The following is a 20,621-nucleotide window of genomic DNA, read 5'->3' as shown; positions in this document are numbered from 1 at the left end:
ATGCGCAAAGATTTATGACTACATTGGCAAAATTGAAAAGTTTATGATTGAATTAGTATTCGCATAATAAGTTTAGAACTGAATTGGGTAATTTTTGCAATTAATATTCGATGTCTCATGGTTTCATATTTGTAGAGCACTTATCCCAACATTTGAAATACATATCCATATTATCGTTTTAAAAATATCCAAATCTATCTCGAATTAGAGATGCACGTAGCGCATGCGAACAAACTAGTTTTTTAACAAAGAAAACTTTTAAACTTGGTGTTCACCCTCAAATTTGCTATACTATACTTAAGGCTTATATGATCCATACAATATTAAAATGTATTCGCTTTAATTTAACCGATTCTCTTGTAATAATTGTTTATCACGTGCCTTCAGGTCTACGTGATATAAGTGTCTTCTAGGTCTAAATGAGAAACTAATGAATTAATTTACATTGGACAATCAGACAAGTGCTCATGTATCATGTCGAATGGATCGTGCACGGCCTATCACCTTACAACGAGGTCGACTAGGGGAATAAAGAAGAAGTTGTGTTCGTGATTTTTAAGTTATGAAATTGAAAGTCACACCCTTACATTCCACCTGTTCCTTAGAATGATTACCGAACCCCACTAGCCTTTTTTTTGAATAATTATTTTTAGATACTCAAATAAAGCTAATCTCGCTTTTTTAAAAGTGATTAATTATTGAGCACGACTCTGTCTCCACAATAAATAATCACATAAGCAAATACCAATCCTGCATTGATTTGTTAAAAAAGATTCTGTCGTCTGATTTATGCTACTTGAATGGCGACATAAATATCAAACAATGTTAATTATATAATATTGAATAAATATTATAAGAAATAGAATAGTACGATAATACCGAATCCACACATAAGGATGCACCAAATCGAAGAATTTGTTATGCATTTTAACTATATATATATTATTCCGGCATCAGAGTGAGAGTTTATGAAATGGCATATTCTAGTTTAAATGATGAATTATAAGAATTAACATATGCCCTTCAAACCAATTAATGCATCTCTAAGCACAAGAAAACAAGTAATTACTTCTTTTTTGGTGGTCTAGCAATTAGAGGAAATGTCCGAGTCAATTTTCGCGCACCTCGATTAGTCTATCCACCGAGACGATCTTAGGGACGCCCTCTCTCACATCAGCCATTGCATTTCTTTTTTTTTTTTTGGTAAGAAAATAAGCAGTGCCCGAAATTACATCATTAATCTCCTAATAAGACATGATCTAATCAGATCCCCTAACAACAGAGGAATGAAACCTATTGGTGGCCATTGCATTTCTAAAATAACAAGGAAACCACCTCAATTGTTTCCCTAGTTATCATCTATACTAGAATACAATTTTAATAAGTTTCCATATTTATGACAAACATCATATTCCCTCTTCAAATCCCAAATGCTCTAAATGAGTATCCCTTTATTTTCTTTATGTGGGTTTCTTTTATTTACCTTTCCTTCTCCATTATCTACTTTTTTTTCCTCTTTTTCTTTAGTTTAAATTCATGCCAGTTCAATAGAATATTCCGATGCCAAAGAATCCACTCAGCACTTCTCATCACCTCCAACTTGGAGACAAGGACCAAGACTTACGCCTCCAGCTCATCTTAACTTGGGCAATCAATCCCTTCCTTGATTCTTAATTTAATCAAAACTTGCAATCATTTAGTGAAATTAAGAAAAAAAAATTGGAGGAGTGGACCTTGATGTACTCACTCCTCAGTCCCCACTCAGTCCTCAATGATTTCCCACTAAAAAAAAGGAAGGAAAATAAAGAGAAAGAGGGAACAAATCTTGGAGACTTCAAAGCAAAAAACGTGGGGTCAAAGAACCTTTTTTTTTCCCTACATGAACAAAATTGCAAGGAAGCAATAATGCTCCTTTGTCTCCTATCACCAATCTCGTTGCATCTTTGATAAAAAATGTGCTGCCTTGGGAAGGGGTAGTGGAAACATCCTCCTAGAAAGAGAACATCTCAACTTATCAAAGGAAAAAGGTTAAAGTTTATATTCTTTGTTACCTTTTACTTTTTAGAAATGTTCGTGTCACTCTAGGTTTCAAACCTTTATCACTAGATCAAGCATCCTCTATAACATTCGGGTTTGCTAAAAAATGCAAGTTCTCACACAGTTTCACATTTTGATTGGGAAATTTGTTCCAAAAATTCTAAACTTATTATATGGCCGTCAATTCAATTTAAAACCTTTCAATTATACCAATTTAGTTTTAAGTTTTTTGATGATTGCCAACGTAGTTTTTCCGGTCATTTTTTTGTTGGAAATTGATGATGTGGACGCCGACCGTCCTACGTGGCATGATAAATGCTGAGGGAGAATTGCCAAAAAGTCCTAAACCTATTGCAATCGTGCCAATTCAGTCATAAACCTTTTTTTTGCCAATTGAGTCCTAAATCTTTTGCATTTTTGTCAATTTAGTCCTAAATTTTTTTTATTTATCTTACTCGTCGGCCCTCGCTCTGGCCAGTTGCCGAGGTTCGGCGACTAGCTGGAGGTAGAAGGAAGGGAAGAAAAAAAAAAGAAAGAGAAGGAAAGAAAAGAAAAAAGGACAATATATAAGTAATTCGGAAAAAAATTATTAAAAAATTATTAAAGTTATTAACGTCAGCACCGATCGGCCAAAATTGACCGGATGTATTGAATTGGCATAAATGCAAAAAGTTTAGGACTCAATTGGCAAAAAAAAAGATTTATGTTTGAATTGACACAATTGTAATATGTTGATGATTATTTCTGCAAATTTTCCATATATACTTATGTGGAAAAAAAAAAGCGAAACGCACCCTTGTTCAGGTGATGTAGGGTGTGAGATCCAAACAATACACAAGCGGGTAAGGTAAATGGGAAAATTGTTTATTTAGGTGTTCGAATTTTCTTTGTTTTTGGGTGAATTTCATATGTAAAAATTTTAAAATCATGAACTTGTCAATTCAACGATGTCATTGTAGCCAATCACGGTTTGCCATCAAAGTTTATTTTATTGTGGGATGTCGACATAATTTGGTTTGGCCCATCCGGGGGCACAATCTAGACTTTCAACAGCCAATCTTTAGTCACGTTACATATAGTACCTTACCCTAGCTTCTTGTGGCAAGAATTTGGTCAATGACCCAAGTTTGATCTCATCGTGGATTGTGCAATATGCACATTCGTCGACGTTTCTTGGTTTTGACGATTTGACTGAAGGCTTCACTCGAATACCCCGTGAACGGTTAATCACTCTTTTGGAACGGAATAAAAAACTCTTAACAAATTACAATTTAGTGACAGGTGAAATCTAAGTGTAACCATTTGCTAAAAAACGAGTGGTTCAATATTTGATTTATAAGTAATGATTTTTTAGTCCATCTTTGATTTGAGGATATCTGTTAGGAAAATCTAATTCAAAAACTTAAATTTATTGGCCAAAGATCATGTGAGTATAAAGAGTACATGTGGGCCATTGTCAAGCGATATACACCCGCTCTCACGTGGAATTTGATTGATGGGGCTGGATGCATATACTTGAAAGGAAAGTCCAATCCAAAAGTTCAAATTGATAGGTAAAAGGAGACCATATGAATATAAAAAGCATAAAAGATCCGTTGTCAAATAATGTGAGATAATATTTCAACAATACTTACTTTGATAATTTATGAATTTGGGATTACGTATATTTTTGATATGAAGCTTCCCATTTGCGTTGGCTTGTCCAGTAATAGTGGCGCATGGAAAGATGTGTGGCCTTATTGAACATTTCGCAATGATTTAGGAGGTGTAGTGACATTCTCCATTATTTGATTAGATAAAAAGACTACGTTGAATATTCAGAAATAATTTAAGGGACACATCTAACGAATTAAAGGTTAAATGATGACAATGAACTTTAGATCAAAATTTAAAATTACTAGTGTTATTTTCCCTTTTTATTAACTCTAGACACTCTTTAGGGAAGCAAAAAATAAAACAAAAAAATGTAGGACTTACTAGTCTTCTTTTTCCAAAGCTTCACTCTTTCTTTTTACATTAGTCAAGTTTTGATTGGTAAGGAGGAAGAAAAAGTCAATCCTCTCCCTTTCTTTTTTCTTCTTTCCCTCCTTTTTCTCCTTCTTGCTTTCTCTATTTCATAACTTTTTTTTTTCATAAGGTCCCCTATATGCATATTCTTTTCCCCTTTTCCCCCTTTCCTCCTCCTTATCTCTTTCTCTATTCTCACTCATCCCATTTTCGCCGGAGCTTAAATCGGTCCTGGGCCGGGCCGACAACATTGCGGATCCGGGTTACTCGGCCATGCGATCAAGTTAAAAAATAATTATGACGAAATTAGAAATTTTTAAAATTTACTATCTCTTTTTCTAGCTAAATTTCCCAATCTCTCTCCATGGAGCAACAATACCTGATCATCTTTTAGATAAGTGTCAAGACTTGAGCTTACATTTGCGCATTACACAACTGTTAGCATCGAAGTATCTATCTTAGTTCTATTACCCACCACCTACTAGACAGTTATAATATGTATAAATAAAGAAAAAATAGTAAATTTCATGTCACAGTCTCACCTAATGGTAGGTATAGGCGGGCTAAAACTATTGGTTTTTCTTATTTTTATTTACATGTTCTATAAAAATATGGTTATGGTGATGTATGGGATTTGTTTTGGGGCGTCCATTGATGCATTTGAATAGGGGATGAGTGAGGCAATCAATATGGCCCGCTCATTCAACGGGCCTCAAGCCCAACGCCTAGACCGTAACCGTGAAAAGAGCTCATCAACTGAACTTTATTAAGTATTCCTCCGGCTTTAATCTACTAATTTTCTAAAACTTGTTACGAAAGTGTAATTGAGTCCTATAACTTTCAAAAGATAAATCAAGTTGTAAAACTTGTTAAATTGATACAATTAAAAACTTTCGTTAACTCCGTTCGATTTGACTAACGAAAAATTCTGATGTATTTTTCTTATTATTTTTTATCTTCTACGTGGGGATAAATTAACTAAAGTATGAAAAATAAGATTATCATAATTTTTTACTCCAAATATTAATTAAATTAATATTATAAAAAAAATAAAAAACACAATTGCAGCCCCTCACCGGTGGGCGCCACCACCCCACAATCACCGGAGAGGGCCAGTGGGGGTTGCCAAGGCCTTGGCGACGGTTGGAAATAACACCTGCATCAAGAAGATGGATCGCGACTCTCTTGCTTGCAAAGAAGTGCTCAATTGGGATGATGAAGTGGTCGCGATGGCGTGATCCAAGGCTTTTAGTGGCCAGAGATCGGATCGGGGAATCCAAGTGCCATTTCTGGCAGGACATGATTCTCAGGGTCGCTCGTCACTTCGGCCTCCTCATCATCGAACCTTCTCAGGTTCGTTCAATCGCGTCGTTTGAGGTTTTCTAGCCTGAGGGAAAATCTCATTTTGCCATGCTTCCTCTGTTGGGGTTTTTGGGATTGCTTGACTGGAATTAATGTCTTTTTTTTTGTCAATCGATTATTATATGGTTTGAGATGATTTCCTTCGAGATGAGAAAAATGGATGAAACATACTAAAGGCGTCGTAACAACGGCTATATACATCGTAACAAGTTCTAAACCCTAGTACCTTGTTCTGTAACTCGGTTTTACTGGGTCCTCAGTTTATGACCCGTTGCAAGTGCAATAAGTCGAAAATCAGTAAGTTATGATGGAAATCGCCTTGATTATGATGCATTGCCTCTAAGCTTATGACCGATCGCAAGCGAGATACTTCAAAAACGATAAAGTAGCAATGGAAATGCCCCTTGGCCATGCGCATTTGCTTCCAGCTTATGATCTATTTTGAGCGCTGTACTCTGAAAATCAGTGAGTGACAACCGAAAAAAGGCCTTCTTCAAGATCTATTTGCACTAAGTTAACGACTTTTTACAATGCACCTATCCATGGTCTTTGGTTCTGGGGACATGCGGAAGTGTCATTTCAAATTTTGACAATTATAACAAGTCGTAAATTCAATTATGTATATTCATAATACTAGAATAAATGTGTCATAACAACAGATTATTTACGTTGTAACAAGTTGTCAACCCTAGTAGCTTGTCCATCCGTTCCTGAAGCTCCAGACGTTCGTCCTGCACTTTGGCGACGATCGTAGAAGTTCCAGTTTCGCCTAAAACCAATGTCGCAGGGGTGAGGCCGAGCGTCCCTATTTTATTTTTCTTCGTCGTCCTCCTTTCCTCATCTTCTGCCAGTGAAAGACTTCACGGTAGCGCTTTGTCCTAGCGCACCTGTACCCGCTAACACTCGTACATACAACGACACCCCTCGGAATCGTCAAATCTGCCTTGGACAGCCCCGCAGTATACTGCTCTGTGATGCTCCGTGTTCGTGATTGATATTGTCGTTTGCTTATTTGTCGCTAAACCTGAACTGGAGTTGGACTGGAATCAGCTCGGCGGAGTTTCAATTTGATGGACTCTGTACCCTTGGCCACGACCACATTTACCAGGTCGTATCTTCCCCAATTAATCTCTAAATGTGATCCCGATTCATTCTAGATTTGCTCTGTTTTGCCGCAAACGAGATTGACCGTTTCTTCGGTCCTGCAGTAGGGTGTTTTCTTGTTCAATCCCATACCTAATATGAACATTTAGCAAAAGCCATAAGCTTGTCTATTTCAAAAATTTCTATTTCACAATAGAGAACTCATGCTTTTGGATTTCCCACCATGAAACTTCATTGATAACCTTTGGGTTACTGAAAATTTCAGCAACCCTGGCACGTTTGTTCGCTGGGATCAGCTCGCCAGCTGATGTGTATAAATTGCAAATAACCTACAGACGAACAATAATTCTTCGTAAACTAATTGAAACGTTCTTTCTCGTTTGATCAACCTGTTCAGATGATCTGATGGATGAACAATTTTTGACAACATAATACTTATTTCGTGGATGATTACCATGATATTGTTGCTGCCTCAGAAAGGATCCTTGAAAATTGCTCGAGGGTTGTTAAAAAATCAAGAACTTGATGGAATGATGTGAAGGTAAATATAGTAAGAGAGTTTTTGGTTTATGTCATCTTACGATTAGATCACTTCACTATCCTCCCCTGGAGCTTGACCAGTACTTGATCCATACTCAATAGCTCTAGGGATCATCTGATTATTCATGAATCAATATATTAGTAGCATGTAGCATGTAAAAAGAAGAACCCTACATATTTTATTGTTGCTATTCATACCCTTGATGTGCTGTGCAAATCTATGCCAGAAACTCCGATCCTGACTCATAGTTAGACTAACGTCAAAATGTGAAATAAGTTCGCTAATGCAAAAATTGAAAGAAAAAAAGAAAAGGTGTCAGCAGTTGAATGTGAATATAACATATGACATACTTATTCTGATGGCATATCGAAGAAAAATGCGAACTTATAATCTCAGTACAGAATAGTTCTAGTATTTGTCATCTTTTTGTGGATCACACTAAATGGTTTTAGGCATTAAAACATACCAAATGTATTCTACAATCATCGTATGGGTGTAGGGCGTGGCATCCGAGTTGAGAAGACTCTCAAGCCTGTAATTGTATTGTTCTTGGACTTCAAAGCATACACCTTGAACTTAGAAAAGCTCTTGGTGTTTACACTCTTCTTCTGTTTTAGTGAGAGAGAAATCCATGCGTTTGCTGCCATGGGACTGGCCATCAATGAGTTCTTTGTGATCCTTGTTTGGCATTATGTCGTTGGTGCCAAAATCTGCGCCATTTCTGCCTAGTCTGAAAAATAAAGTAGTGTGAGTAATAGACATATCTACGTAAACAAAAAACCTAGGAGCTTAGTCTCATGGAAGATGATTCAAACAACGAGCTCTATTTGTATGACTTGGCCTTCTGGTATGCATGAGAGTTTAGTTTTGAAATGATAAAAAGAATAGACTGGGTACTTCAAAGAAAGGGTCTCTTTTGCAAGTGCGTACGCCGACAATTTCAAGTAGGAAAACTTACATGTTGAAGCATAAATAGTGAGTCTTATTGATTTCCCTAAGGATGATACCACATTCTCCTTGAAAAATTAGCTAAAAATAGTGGCATAACTATACTTCTCCTTTTGGAATCATTTCAAGGTTATTCTCAGGCCTCATTCCCAAAAGTGAGCTCATGAACAAGTAAAAAACTGAGGGCAGTTACATAGTTGAAGTAAGCAGACTGCAGAGTGCAACAGTTTAAGAGATTAATGAAATTCCACCTTACCAAGGATCAATCAGCAAACATGTTATTATGATATTTCATTAGATATAATGGACGATCAACTCATGAATCTTGACAGTGCACCTAATCCTTTCCTCTCGCAATCAAAAGGCAATCACAATGAAGTAGTTTCTTCTTTCACAAACTTGGCATAATTGCAAATTACCCTTACCAACCACTCCAGCGAAAATATCCATCATATATCACCATGGCAGAGCAAGACTACCGAACATAGCAATTATCACTATGAGGACTTGAAGTCACAGAACAAGAAAAATCTGAGACAAGAGTGGATACAAGAGAAATCGATTCCACATGAGGTCCACAACATAGACTTAAAATTGGTAGTGATTGATTTATTCATGAAAAGAAACGACAACAATGACTACTGCTTCCTTCATTCATTCTGCCTCACACACCACACATTTCTTTTGCAGACATTGTTGTCACAAAGAGATGAAGTCCACGTCAATTGTCAACCAAACAAACTGAACAGGACAACCTTGCAGTGATCAAAATGAAGAAGTCATAGATTAGACTCCCACTCTAACTGTGATAAGACCTCTTTTAATGTCAAATATTTACTCAATTGCTTAAGATGTCGCTAAAAATTGGTAAAGGATTTACCTGAGAACCTTTGCAGAATGGCTGAGAAGCAAATCAAGAATGTCAAATGTTGTCAAATGCTAACTATAAGATCACTTCTCTATCCTCCCCTGGAGCTTGACTGGTACTTGATCCATAGTAATTCCACTTTGGAAGTTCAAACGGGTGCTCAGCAGGTCTAGGGATCGCCTAATTTCAGGAATTAATAGATCAGTAGCATGTTGCGTGTAAAAAGGAAAAACACGACATATTTTATTATCGCCAATCATACCCTTGAGTTGCTGCGCAGATCTATGTTAGAACCTCTGTTCAAGGGAAGCAAACCAAAAGCCGTTCAACAGAGAAACATTTCATCACTTCATCTATGAGAGTTTTCCAGAACTGTGCATGCATTTTGCTCCTTGTGAAATCAAATAAGGAGATTGCACACTATATCTACAGCATGAGTCATGAGGCAGATTTAACAATCTCGGAGTTGGATGAAGAAAAGTACGAATTTTCTTCATTTTTCTTGCATGTTCGAGATTAAAGCAATGTCCAAACCTATCAGCGATCTGTCGATGTCCCCCAATCGAATCATGTAGCGTTGATAGATAACTTTATCAACTCTGTCTGCAGGATATGAGATATCTTGTCACAGTCATCGCCTGCATCTTTGTGGCACCTCCCCTCCAAGTTTGGGCAACCTGCGATTCTTCGGTGAGTACATAATAGTTCTAGTATTGTTCATCTTTTTGTGCACCACACTCAAAGGTTTTAGGCATGAAAACATACCAAATGTATTATGCAATTATTGTATCGGTGTAGGCGTGACGTCCAAGTTGAGAAGACTCTCGAGCATGTACTAGTATTGTTGTTGGACTTCAAAGCATACACCCTGAACTAAGAAAAGCTCTTGGTTTTTCCACTCTTCTTCTGTTTTAGCAAGAGAGAAATCCATGTGTTTCCTGTCATGAGACTGGCGGTCAGTGAGTTCTTTGTGATCCTTATCTGGCATTACGTTGTCGGTGCAAAAATCTGTGCCATTTCTGCCTAGTCTGAAAAATAAGCCAATGTGAGTGACAGACATATCTACTGAAGCAAAAAAACCTGGGAGCTTAATCTCATGGAAGATAGTTCCAATGACGAGCTCTATTTGTATGACCTGGCCTTCTGGCATGCACGAGAGTTTAGTTTTGAAAAGATAAAAGAATGGATTGGAATACTTCAAAGAAAGGGTCTCTTTAGCAAGTGCTAACACCTTTACCCTAAGCTTAATCTCATGAAACCGCATTTTGAAGACTAGTTTCAAGTGGGAAAAAATTGCATTTTTGAAGCATAAATAGCGAGGTCAATTGACATGAACAATTTTACACACACCGGTTTCGATAGAGGTATAAGCTTAGAGATCGGGCGGCGTAGTGTTAGCCCACTTGAATTTGATTCTAGCCCAAAAATAGAGGGATAGACTGAGATGACAAAGTACCGCTCGTGAAATACAGAGCATGATGATCCAAACCAAAATGCTATTGAAATAGCAGCCACCGACCACACATCATAATAGTTTTTGAGCTGCGAGTCTAGTTTGAGGAGCCAAATCAGCAAACTCAGCTCATCTTCACCAGATCAAGCAATGAACCCAATCAAAAGATACAAAAACAAATTCATATGACGCCGAACAGAAGTAGTGAACTACGATCAGGAGCAAGGACAAAGCAAGAAATTCTCTAGAGGCACCAGCAATCCAAAATCAAAAAACTGTAAAAAGCATTAACGATGATGCTGAACTCAGTGGCATTGTATTCGAAAATTGTTCATGTAAAATCTGGAAAACAAGGTGCCCCCACATACCTTCAGTAAAGAAAATTAGGGCTCGATCTAACATCATCCAATATAGATGTCGGGGATATGAGCGATCTTGTACCAGTCCTCGCCTGCATCTCTTTTGCACCTCTTCTTCAATTCTGGGCAACCGTAGATTCTCAGGTGAGTAAGGGATGCAAGCTTTCGCATTCCTTCGGGTAATGACGTCAATGAGGGGCTATCGTGGATGTCAAGCCGTTGAAGTGATTGAAGGGCCTCGATCTGCTCTGGTAATTCCTTCAAATTGAAGCAACGGGAAATTTCGAGATGCTCGAGATTGCTGGCCTGTAGAAGCCACTGTGGGAGAGATGCTAGTTTGGGAAGGTCGTCGATCCACAGGGACCGAAGACTCTGATGGAGTCCTCCATGGAAATCCAAGATGACGTTGTTGCTGCTGCTTTCGTCTTTGCATAAATCCAGCTCCTTACAATCCTGAATATTGAGACGCTCGAGATTGCTGAGCTGGAGAAGCCATTGTGGGAGAGATGCTAGTTTTGGAAGTTCACCGAGACTCACGGAGCGGAGACTATGAAGTTCCAAGATGAGGTTGTTGTTTCTGTTGCTTTCGTCGTAATTGGATAAATCCAGCTCCTCAGAATCCGAAGAATCGAGATCCACCAGGTTGGATTGATGTCGCGTACCCAGTGGTGGTGCTGTTGAGAGGGAAGTTAACCGAGTACAACCCCAGATTTGAAGAGATTCGAGTGAGGTGAGGCTTTTCCAACACTCCTCCGGTACACATTCTAGAGACTCCATCATCCGGATATTCAGACTCTTCAGCTTATTAAGGCCAACTATCATATTTATCAACGCTGGGTTGGCATTACTCAGGATTAACTCCTCAAGATGTGGAGCTGGTGCCATGGCTTTCAATTTCATACAGCTAATGATCTTTAATTTCAATAGACTAGGAAATGATGCTATTGAAGTGGATGAATGGCCTAACCCGATATCTTCCAATTCAGGCAGCTCCCAAATAGATAAAGACTTGAGGCGTGGTAGTTGGCCCAGTGGAGGGAGATGTTTACATCTTCTGCAACTGGAAAAGCCTACCTCGACTAAATTGGGCAAAGAAGACACGAGGCTATCCATCATCCACCTTGGAAAGCTTTCACCTTTGTATCCTCTGATCATCAATTCCTGCAGATTTGAGTGCGGCCATAGTCCACCCAATAGAGCTTCATCACTATCCATAATTACTACATCATCAGTATCGAAATCGCCCCATTCAAGTATCAAAGATTCCAGAGAATGCTTTCCTCTCAAGTTCGCAGCCCTGGATTCTGCTACTGCATCTGTCACGCTTCCCAAATTCTCAATGCAAAGGCTTCCCCGGATGTTATTAAGCTCTTTTAGCTCCCCAAGTCCACAACAATCCTTAGCAAGAGCTTTATCTTTGGGCAAAATGAAGCGTGTTAGCCTATGCAAAGAACTCAATTGCCCTAGTCCGCGTGGCACATAACGAAGTTTATAACAACCATCTATATCTAGATTTCGAAGGCTAACTAACTTCCTTATGCCCCTTGGCAATTCATCAAGGGCAGAACAATAATAGAGATTAAGCGTTTGCAAATTTTACAATCTCGTAATGGAGTTAGGAAGCCTTTTGAGTGCTTCATTAAGAGAAAGATCGAGATACGTGAGATGCTTCAACTTACAAATGGACTTTGACACCTTCTCGACATATGTGGTATGTAGATCTAAGACGCGCAACCTCTTGAAACTCTGAATGAGTTGGCGTAGATTTGCTTCACTCATTGGTTCCATTTCTCGATCACTAGCAGCACCCAAAAATGTTCTCAGTGCACTTGCTTGTATGCGTGAGATCGGAAGTTCACCCATCAAATTGAAAGTTGAACCATATGATATGTGACGAGTTCTTTTGGGTATGGATTTTCTATCATCCCATGCCACCCAACACTCGATCCCTGCAACTAAGCAGGCTAGATCATGCATCAAATCATGCATCTTACAAGTCTTCTCGTTCGTGTCTGGATCTTTCTCAAAATCTTGGAAGAAGTTACTCCAAAGTAGATCCATGAAATATCCATGAGCAATGTCTTCTAAATGCTGACTTCTATTTGATTGCTGGATAAATCCTTCTGCCATCCAAAGATCGACCAAAGTCTGCTTCTTTATCTTATAATCTTTGGGAAACAATGAACAAAACGCGAAACATTGTTTCAAATGTGAAGGAAGATGGTCGTAACTTAGCCTAAGAATAGATTTTATGCCTTCTTCCCTTTGAGACACATCTGGGAGCTCATAATCTTTGAAATGCGACCATTCGGGTTTAGTTTTCTTAAAGAATAGTATACTCCCAACAGTTCGAACAACCAATGGAACCCCATAGCACTTTCTAACTATATCTTTGCCGATAGCTAGCATTTCAGGATCTTGTATCTTCTCTTCTTTTCGACAAGCCATTTGCATTAGTAAATCAAGAGATGCACTGTCAGATAAGTCCCTGAGATAATGAGGTGGAGCAGTCCTGGTGATCTCCGCAACCAAAGGAAGGCGTGTGGTTATGAGGATCTTGCTTCCTCCAGCACCTCCCATCAATAAAGTTTTCAACTTTAGCCATGTTTCTCGTTCTGTAATCCACACATCATCTAAAACTAAGAGATATCTTTTTCCATCAATTACTGTTCTTAGTTCACTTTGCAATTGTTCAATTGCAACTTCAGTTAGTTCTTTGTTCTTTGCACGAGCTATGATATTTTTCACTATTTTGTTCATGTCAAAGTCATTGGAGACACAAACCCACAATTTCAAGTGAAAATGTTTACTAACCATCTCATCATTATAGACACATTGAGCAAGTGCCGTTTTTCCAAGCCCACCAATTCCAACTATTGGAAGGATGGAAACGTTCTCTTTCACATTTGAATCCAATAAAAATTTTATAACCGTCCTTTTGTCATCATCTCTGCCTTTAATATCTCCTTCACGTATAAACGAATGCGTCTCTTCTCTCTTCCTCCAATCTCTCTTGGGGCGTTCGTCCAAGTGGAATTTCTTATAAGCCTTAATGGCTTCTATTCTCTCCCTCACTGCTCTTAGTTTGTAACTCATCTTCACTTTAAAAGCAAGCTGGTTTGAACTTGAGAAAAATGTTCTTACCTCCTTCAACATTTCATTGTGGCCCCTCAATTCTCGTCGCATAGCTTCTATATTGAATTCTTCAAGCACATCCTGTGCATCATAGAAAGCTTCTTTCAGTTTGTCAACCCAAACTTGGATTTGTGGACTTTGGTGGTATTGCTCTTCTGCATGGTCCAGTACAACTTGAAGAGTGGAGATGGTGTCTCCGAGCGCCTTGAGTTCATGCTTGACGCCCCATAACATTCCAACCTTTTCTATCGCTTCAGGAACTAGATTAGCAACGATCTTTCCAGCAATACCAACGATGACAGCTTCCGCCATTTTTGTTCTCTCTGTCTCTCTGTGGATAGGAAGATATTAGTCTAGTCGGTCCAAGGCTAGAGACTTCTCACGACATGTATAACAAGTTAAGGTTGATGCTCACCTGAGACTGGTAAATCGAAAGCCTGACAAATCTAATTATCAACTTCTATGACCGACTTTACCTGTTATAGATAGGAATTCTAATCATCCACGCAAGTCTAAATAAAACATGAGGACCCACTGAGGTCGCATCCGATGCTCGCAAGAATACTTCTATTTTTTCAAAGGCTTCATTCTTTACCTTTTTGTCAAAAAGATGACCTATCATTCTTTATACTCTTGGATGGATTTAATGGATGACAAAGTTGGTAACAAAGTTTACGATATAAACCTAGGAAATATTAGTTTACTTTGATTCAGATAGTCTAAGATGTGAGCTACGATTAACTAGTTATTGATATATATAAGTGTGTCTGTAATTATAATAGGGATTCTTTATGTGAAAATAGAAAGTTCTATGCTTAGGTAACATAATGGATTTGTTTACATTCTGATGCCAACACTTCACCTCTTAATTCAAAACTCTCCTTCGTATTGTCACGTGACTTTGTTGCTATTATTTTACTAAAACAATATAGTTGATCAAGGAAGTTCACTCTCCTTGCTAATCTCTCGAAATTATTTGCTTCCCATGAATGAATGCTTCTACATTTTTTTGTGTTCCTTTATTGTTTCCTATTCTCGAAATAAATAAATAAAAACTGCCTTAAAGATTTCTTCCCATACTAGGCAATTCCGAAACTTGCACATTTATGCAATGTAAAATCCTATATTTAGTTCGACCAAAAAAAATTCCTATATTTAGGTCTCGAGAAAAGAAAATCCTATATTTAGATTTTAAAAATATTCCCATGCACGGGCAATATGACGGACATACCGATCGCTTTTTCTAGCATATACAATATGTATAAAATCTCTTACTTTTTCAGTTTCCTATTATAATCATGGGATAAGTGCATTCAAAGTCCTAAAACTTGTCACGAAAGTGCAATTGAGTCCTAAAACTTTCAAAAAGTGCAAACAAGTCCTAAAACTTGTCACAAAAGTGCACTTGAGTCCTAAAGCTTTAAAAAAGTGTAAACAAGTCCTAAAACTTGTCACGAAAGTGCAAACAAGTCCTAAAACTTGTCAAATTAATTAATCAAGTCCTTCCATTGATTGTACTTTTTGAAAGTTTTAGGACTTGTTTGCACTTTCGTAACAAGTTTTAGGACTTATTTGCATTTTTTTGAAAGTTTTAGGACTCAATTGCACTTTCGTGACAAGTTTTAGGACTTGTTTGCACTTTTTGAAAGTTTTAGGACTCAATTGCACTTTTGTGACAAGTTTTAAGACTTCTAGTGCACATATCCCTATAATCATATTGATTAGCTTGGAATTCTTCACTCAATTCCAATTTATAGTTTTTCTTTAACAATTACTATGAGACAAGTCATCTCTCTTGTCTTTTAAGTCTGGCTCTTATTTCCATCCCCTATCACATTCTTCTTCTTATTGAGCTCTGTTCAATATACACAATAAAATCTTTGCTGAATTTAGTGTTTAATCATACGATTACCTTGCCACTATCTTTTAATCTAAAGTTATTTTTGCCTTTTCTATTAATGACTTGTGGACAGGCTGTTCTTATTTCCTTTATCTAGATTCAAATTCAAAACATTTCAACAACGTTTATTATTCTTTTTACATATAAAAAATGCAACAACTATTTATTTTAATATGCTTATAATCGTTTGTTTTTCATACGAAGTATGACTAGTCTTCTTCTGCATAATTTATTATGCATGTCATGTATCTACTTTTGTTAAATTGCAACACGCTCATCCTCCCATCAGTAATAGGAACGGTCTTAATCATTATTTGTTAATGAAATTTTCTCTACAATCCCTTTTGCATACTTCAATGAATTCTCGTGTAGGGTTTGTTTCATATTTCATAAATATATTATTCCTTTATACAATTTCCTAAATTTACTAACAAATATCATTATCAGGGACTCGTTACAGGTTATTTCCCACGAGCATTGCATCCGAAACGAGACTAAATTAAAAAACTATATAACAAAAATATGCCTTTAGTTGTTTTGCTGATGCTTGCGAAAGTGTAGAGCTTGAAATCCACCACAGGAGGTGGACCAACTTGAGTTGTTGAAGATAGGAATTCTTATCCTTTTCGCACATTACAAGATGAGGCCTAAATCAATATGCATATAAGACCCACCGTGGTCGGGTCCAAGGTCCGTGATTGGTTTGTCTAAGATTTTACGTTCTTCGAGTGTTTACTCGTCTACCATGCTTGCAAAGGCAATGAAAATGCTGGTGAAAACAAATCAGTGATCCTATAGTTCTGTTTTTTTGGTCGGAAGTGATCCTGTAGTTCTTTTTTTTTGGTTGGAAATGATCCTGTAGTTCATAAAACAATAAACCGATGCACGCATGGTGAAAATAACCGAGAGCGAAATTACCAGGAGTATGGGTGATACCGAAGGACCGAATTTGACAGCAGCAAGCCTGAATGAAATGCAAGCAACAAGAGAAGAAGCAGTGAAGAAACGGTTCTTGAGTGCTGCCTACATTTATCCTCGTCGCACATCATATAGAGAAAGAAAAGAGGAACATTCCTTTCTTATGTCGACACAACAAGGAAACCTGGGAATTAATCCCTTTCTTTGCCTCCTAAGTTACCGTCAACACAAGAAAGGGATTTCTTTGCACTGCATTCTTGCAAAAGGGGTCCCGTCTGATTACTTTCTTTTGTTCGACGGAAAGGTTCTTCCACACCCAATAATCATATTTTAGCAGGAACAATTTGATCTTCCATGGAATCTTGCAACAGTTAAGTTCGTTTTAAAAGGGTTGAAAAAGCTATATCTTTCATTTAACCAAAAAAAAAAAAAGCTATATCTTTCATGTTGGATGGTCTCCCCAAATCCTTTTTTCTTTAACGACCTTGGAAATAATATCTAATCGAAGTTTTTTCCTTTTGCTTTTCTATATTATAAACATAGATATACTGATTTTAATAATTAGGTACTCTTTAAAGTATTTTTTTTTCTTACACTTCGGTTGAGTATTACCTATATATTCTTTTTCCGTATTTTGTCAATGCATTTCCTGAATTCATGAAATTAGATATTGCCTTTCTTTTTCATTTGGTTAGGTATTCTTATGTGCTAGTCTCAATGCCCATTGGCAGGCAAAGGCTATACCTTACTGTTCATGATGTTATTAAAATTTTTGCTGAACATTGCGTGACAATATATTTAACAAATAATATGACTGTAATTTCGAACATAATTTTTAATAAGCATCTCAATTATCAATTTGTTTTAGGTAATGTGGCTAGAGATTCTAGTCATCAAGATTTTTTTTGTTAACTATTGGAGTCTTGCTTATCTTTATGGAGATGATTGTGTAAAAATTTTAGTACACTCGGGGTTGTCAGCCTCATGAATTTTTAATATCATGGTTCATGTTGGTAAATGCACTTTTTTTTAACTTCAATATTAATTGCGTAATTGCAATGTTATGCCAGGATTTACTTTGATTTTAGTTGATTATACGACTCTCTAATTAAATTTACATTTGCATTAACTATCTAGATTTAAGATTAGTGAAACTTTTCGGTGTACTTGTAGATTTTACTTGAATTATTCTCTTTTTGGTAATAATCGTACATTATCAAATTGTATAGTTGATCATCCTTATGATTCAATGGTATCTTTAGCATTACCATAGAGGTTTCATTCATGGTCTTATCTTTGGAATCATAAAGGCTACGTAGAATATTAGAAACTTCTATTTGTGATGGCTTATGAATACACAATTAATTGCATATTTTTATTCAAATAGTCAGACAACTAAATTTCAAAGTTGAAAATTAGATTTTAATCTAATCGCTCTTGATCTTGTGGGTCCTTTGCCGGAATAAATTTGTAGGTTTCTATAGTTAAAAAAATTGCTTATTTGTGCTTTCCTTTGAGTTTTTTACACATTTCTTTGTCTAAATTGCAAAATGGAGGTTGAAACTCTAGTTACACCTTCTTCACTTTCAAATTCACATCTCATCATTTCACATGAAACTTTTAAGCATTTCTTAAAGTTTTGGTCCAATTGCTATGAGATATAAATGTATGATCGATATTAATTACTTTCTTCATGGTAGAAGTAGAAAGGAAAAATATTGCCCTTTTCTTTTTCTTTTTGTGTTTATCTTTCGTTAATATTGAGATATGATCTAAAGATAAGCATAAAAACCATTTGACCATGCTTCTAGCAAAATAATCTTTTCCATCTTTTGATCTGAGTTTTTTTTTTCCATTTTGGATGAAAAAAACAAGTTTGCTTCTTACCATAAAAAGAAGAAACAAAAGGGGAACCATACAGTAATAGATTTAAATAGAAATATGATTGCTCGTAAATTTGGAATGAGAGAAAAACAGTCTCGTCTATAAATATCTAACGAGAAAACCAAAATACGCATAGAATTATGCATAAGAATACATGACAATTTATTGATTTGGGGTTTTTTTCTACCAATTACTTCAAGACACATTACCTAGCCAACATTTAGATCCGACTCTACCCAACTTTTTCTAGTTCACCTAAACATACCCCCCTTGTCCGACTGTCAGTTTTTGGATATGAAGCGGATCTCCAAAAGGTCATTTTAATGTGCCCATTTCCCCTCTTTTGCAATAAGTTTTGCTACAGCACCCATTGCTTGCGTAAAGCTTGCTCGTGAGCGTCCACATGATTTAACCTCGCACAAGATTTAACCACAAGTGATTAAGATGCCCTTGCGTTGCACGGGTCTAAAATTATGTTTTTAAATAATTTCAGACGTTGATTGTTAATCTATTTTCTATTTATTGGTACTTCGAGTTATTTATATTTCTTAACTTTGTGAAGTTTAATTTGGTATCATGATTATCACTAAAACTTCTCCACTTATTTTAAGTGCTTGAATGTCTTTATCTGCATTATCTACACAGCATAGATAATCCTGATAAAGATGCTTAAATTTTTCTTCACTGCTCACCCCTAGTAAAAATGACCATCTTGTGCTTCGATGGGCACATAAATTTGGCCTTTCGATATTCATCTACAAAGTCATCCCACAAAGTGAGACATACTCTGTTGGACATCCAAGAAAATAAAATATTAAAATTTGCAAAAGATGCTTAAATTTATATGAAGTTTAGGTACATGATAATTAGACCATACCTATTATCTTTGAGCTCATTGGGCACGGTTTTTACTTGTGCTCCATTGACATTCTGCATTGCTATCGCTCCTTCTCCGAAAATTTGGCCCATCACATCTGTTATCAATAATTCTTCAACTTGTGATCTGAAAAATGATCAAAACTGTAATAAAATTGTAAAACGTAATACCTGTCAGAATTTAATCCTTTTAATCCTGCTGTGCAGGTTATCAAACTCCACAAACGGCGAATTGCCATGTCATCTTCTCCAACTTCTTTCAAAATCTTACTGTCATAAAGCTTTGAATCTTGTCGCGACCGAACTCCCGAGCCCTCTTTTATCGAACATGCAAAAAGAAAGGGGGCTCGTCTGGTACGTGCTAAGTCTAGGTTCGGGACTTAACTCGGGCTCTCCCAAGCCCATACCATATCGCGACTTAGGGTTTAAGTTTTTTAACATGCAAGTGGTTTATATCAAGGAGTCGTCACTAATCGATTTGGGGTAGGTCGATTAGAAACCCAAATAGGGTGATGGGAGAATCACCCTATTCCTACGAACCAGAGATTAAATGAGTTCGGGGACTTGGTTACACTAGTTGGATAACTAATGCCCTTTCGGTACCATTTTATCCTCGTTCATTTCTGAAAACATTTGTCAGGCAATTTGGATTGATTTTAGGACCTTTCTCCTAACATGTGAGGTGATCAAGCGAGTGCATAATCAGAAACGATTAGCAGTCAGGAACACAACCATTCATGCAGCCTAAGGTTCTAACCTTAACTAAGTCAGATGACATTCAAAACCCAACAGCTCATGCAATTGTATTAAAAACATGCATAACAATACAACGGTAATAAAAACTATCATGCAAAATACTACCGCGCAATCCCAGGCTTGTCTAATTTAAACAAGACAAAAATATGCATAATAATACTACGATAAATTAAACACTTAGATATAACATAATTTTAAAAAAAAAATTTTTTTTTTTTTTATTTTTTTTTTCGAAAGAAAAAAAAAATAATAATAAAAATAATAATAATAAAAATTAATACAGAAGAAGAAGAAGAAAAAAAATAATAATTTAAAAATTTTTTTTAAAAAAAAAATTTTAAAATTTTTTTATTTTTTAAAAATAATATTATAATGAAACCTAGGGTCGGATCCGGTCGAACCGACCGGTCAACGGATCCGACCGGGCGTTGACCGGGCCTGGATCGGCTGATCCGGGTCGGTTCGACCGACCC

The 20,621-nt window shown here is 36.8% G+C and overlaps 2 protein-coding genes across 2 annotated transcripts in view; both read right to left on the bottom strand.

Moving 5' to 3' along the window:
* Positions 1-6,007: 6,007 nt before the first annotated feature.
* Positions 6,008-20,621, bottom strand: part of LOC115665344 (putative disease resistance protein RGA4) — a 59,815-nt gene continuing 45,201 nt past the window's right edge. The window contains exons 6-10 of the mRNA XM_056305635.1: positions 9,633-9,895; positions 9,130-9,544; positions 8,880-9,047; positions 6,733-7,781; positions 6,008-6,642 (exon numbers count right to left, since the gene is read on the bottom strand). The gene's annotated coding sequence lies outside the window, so the exon portion shown is untranslated. The remainder of the gene's footprint in view (positions 6,643-6,732; positions 7,782-8,879; positions 9,048-9,129; positions 9,545-9,632; positions 9,896-20,621) is intronic.
* Positions 10,722-14,205, bottom strand: LOC130135836 (putative disease resistance protein RGA1). The gene is made up of 2 exons (XM_056305636.1): positions 12,359-14,205; positions 10,722-12,142 (listed from the first exon to the last, which is right to left on the bottom strand). Exons 1-2 carry the CDS (start codon positions 14,124-14,126, stop codon positions 10,722-10,724), a joined length of 3,189 nt encoding a protein of 1,062 aa, XP_056161611.1. The 5' UTR covers positions 14,127-14,205.

Source organism: Syzygium oleosum, unplaced genomic scaffold (assembly GCF_021117445.2).
Source record: "Syzygium oleosum isolate NSW1041296 unplaced genomic scaffold, Sole_v2.1 Sole_v2.38, whole genome shotgun sequence".
In the NCBI taxonomy this organism is placed as follows: Eukaryota; Viridiplantae; Streptophyta; class Magnoliopsida; order Myrtales; family Myrtaceae; genus Syzygium; species Syzygium oleosum.
Note: the sequence above shows the minus strand (reverse complement) of the source record. Positions and strands in the feature narration are given on the sequence as shown.

Excerpts from the sequence above, each read along its gene's own strand:
- LOC130135836 (XM_056305636.1), bottom strand. The coding sequence starts at position 14,126 with ATGGCGGAAGCTGTCATCGTTGGTATTGCTGGAAAGATCGTTGCTAAT. Across the intron at positions 12,143-12,358 it reads GAAGGTGTCAAAGTCCATTT|GGCAATTGAGTTCTTTGCAT; the intron begins GTAAGTTGAAGC and ends CACGCGGACTAG.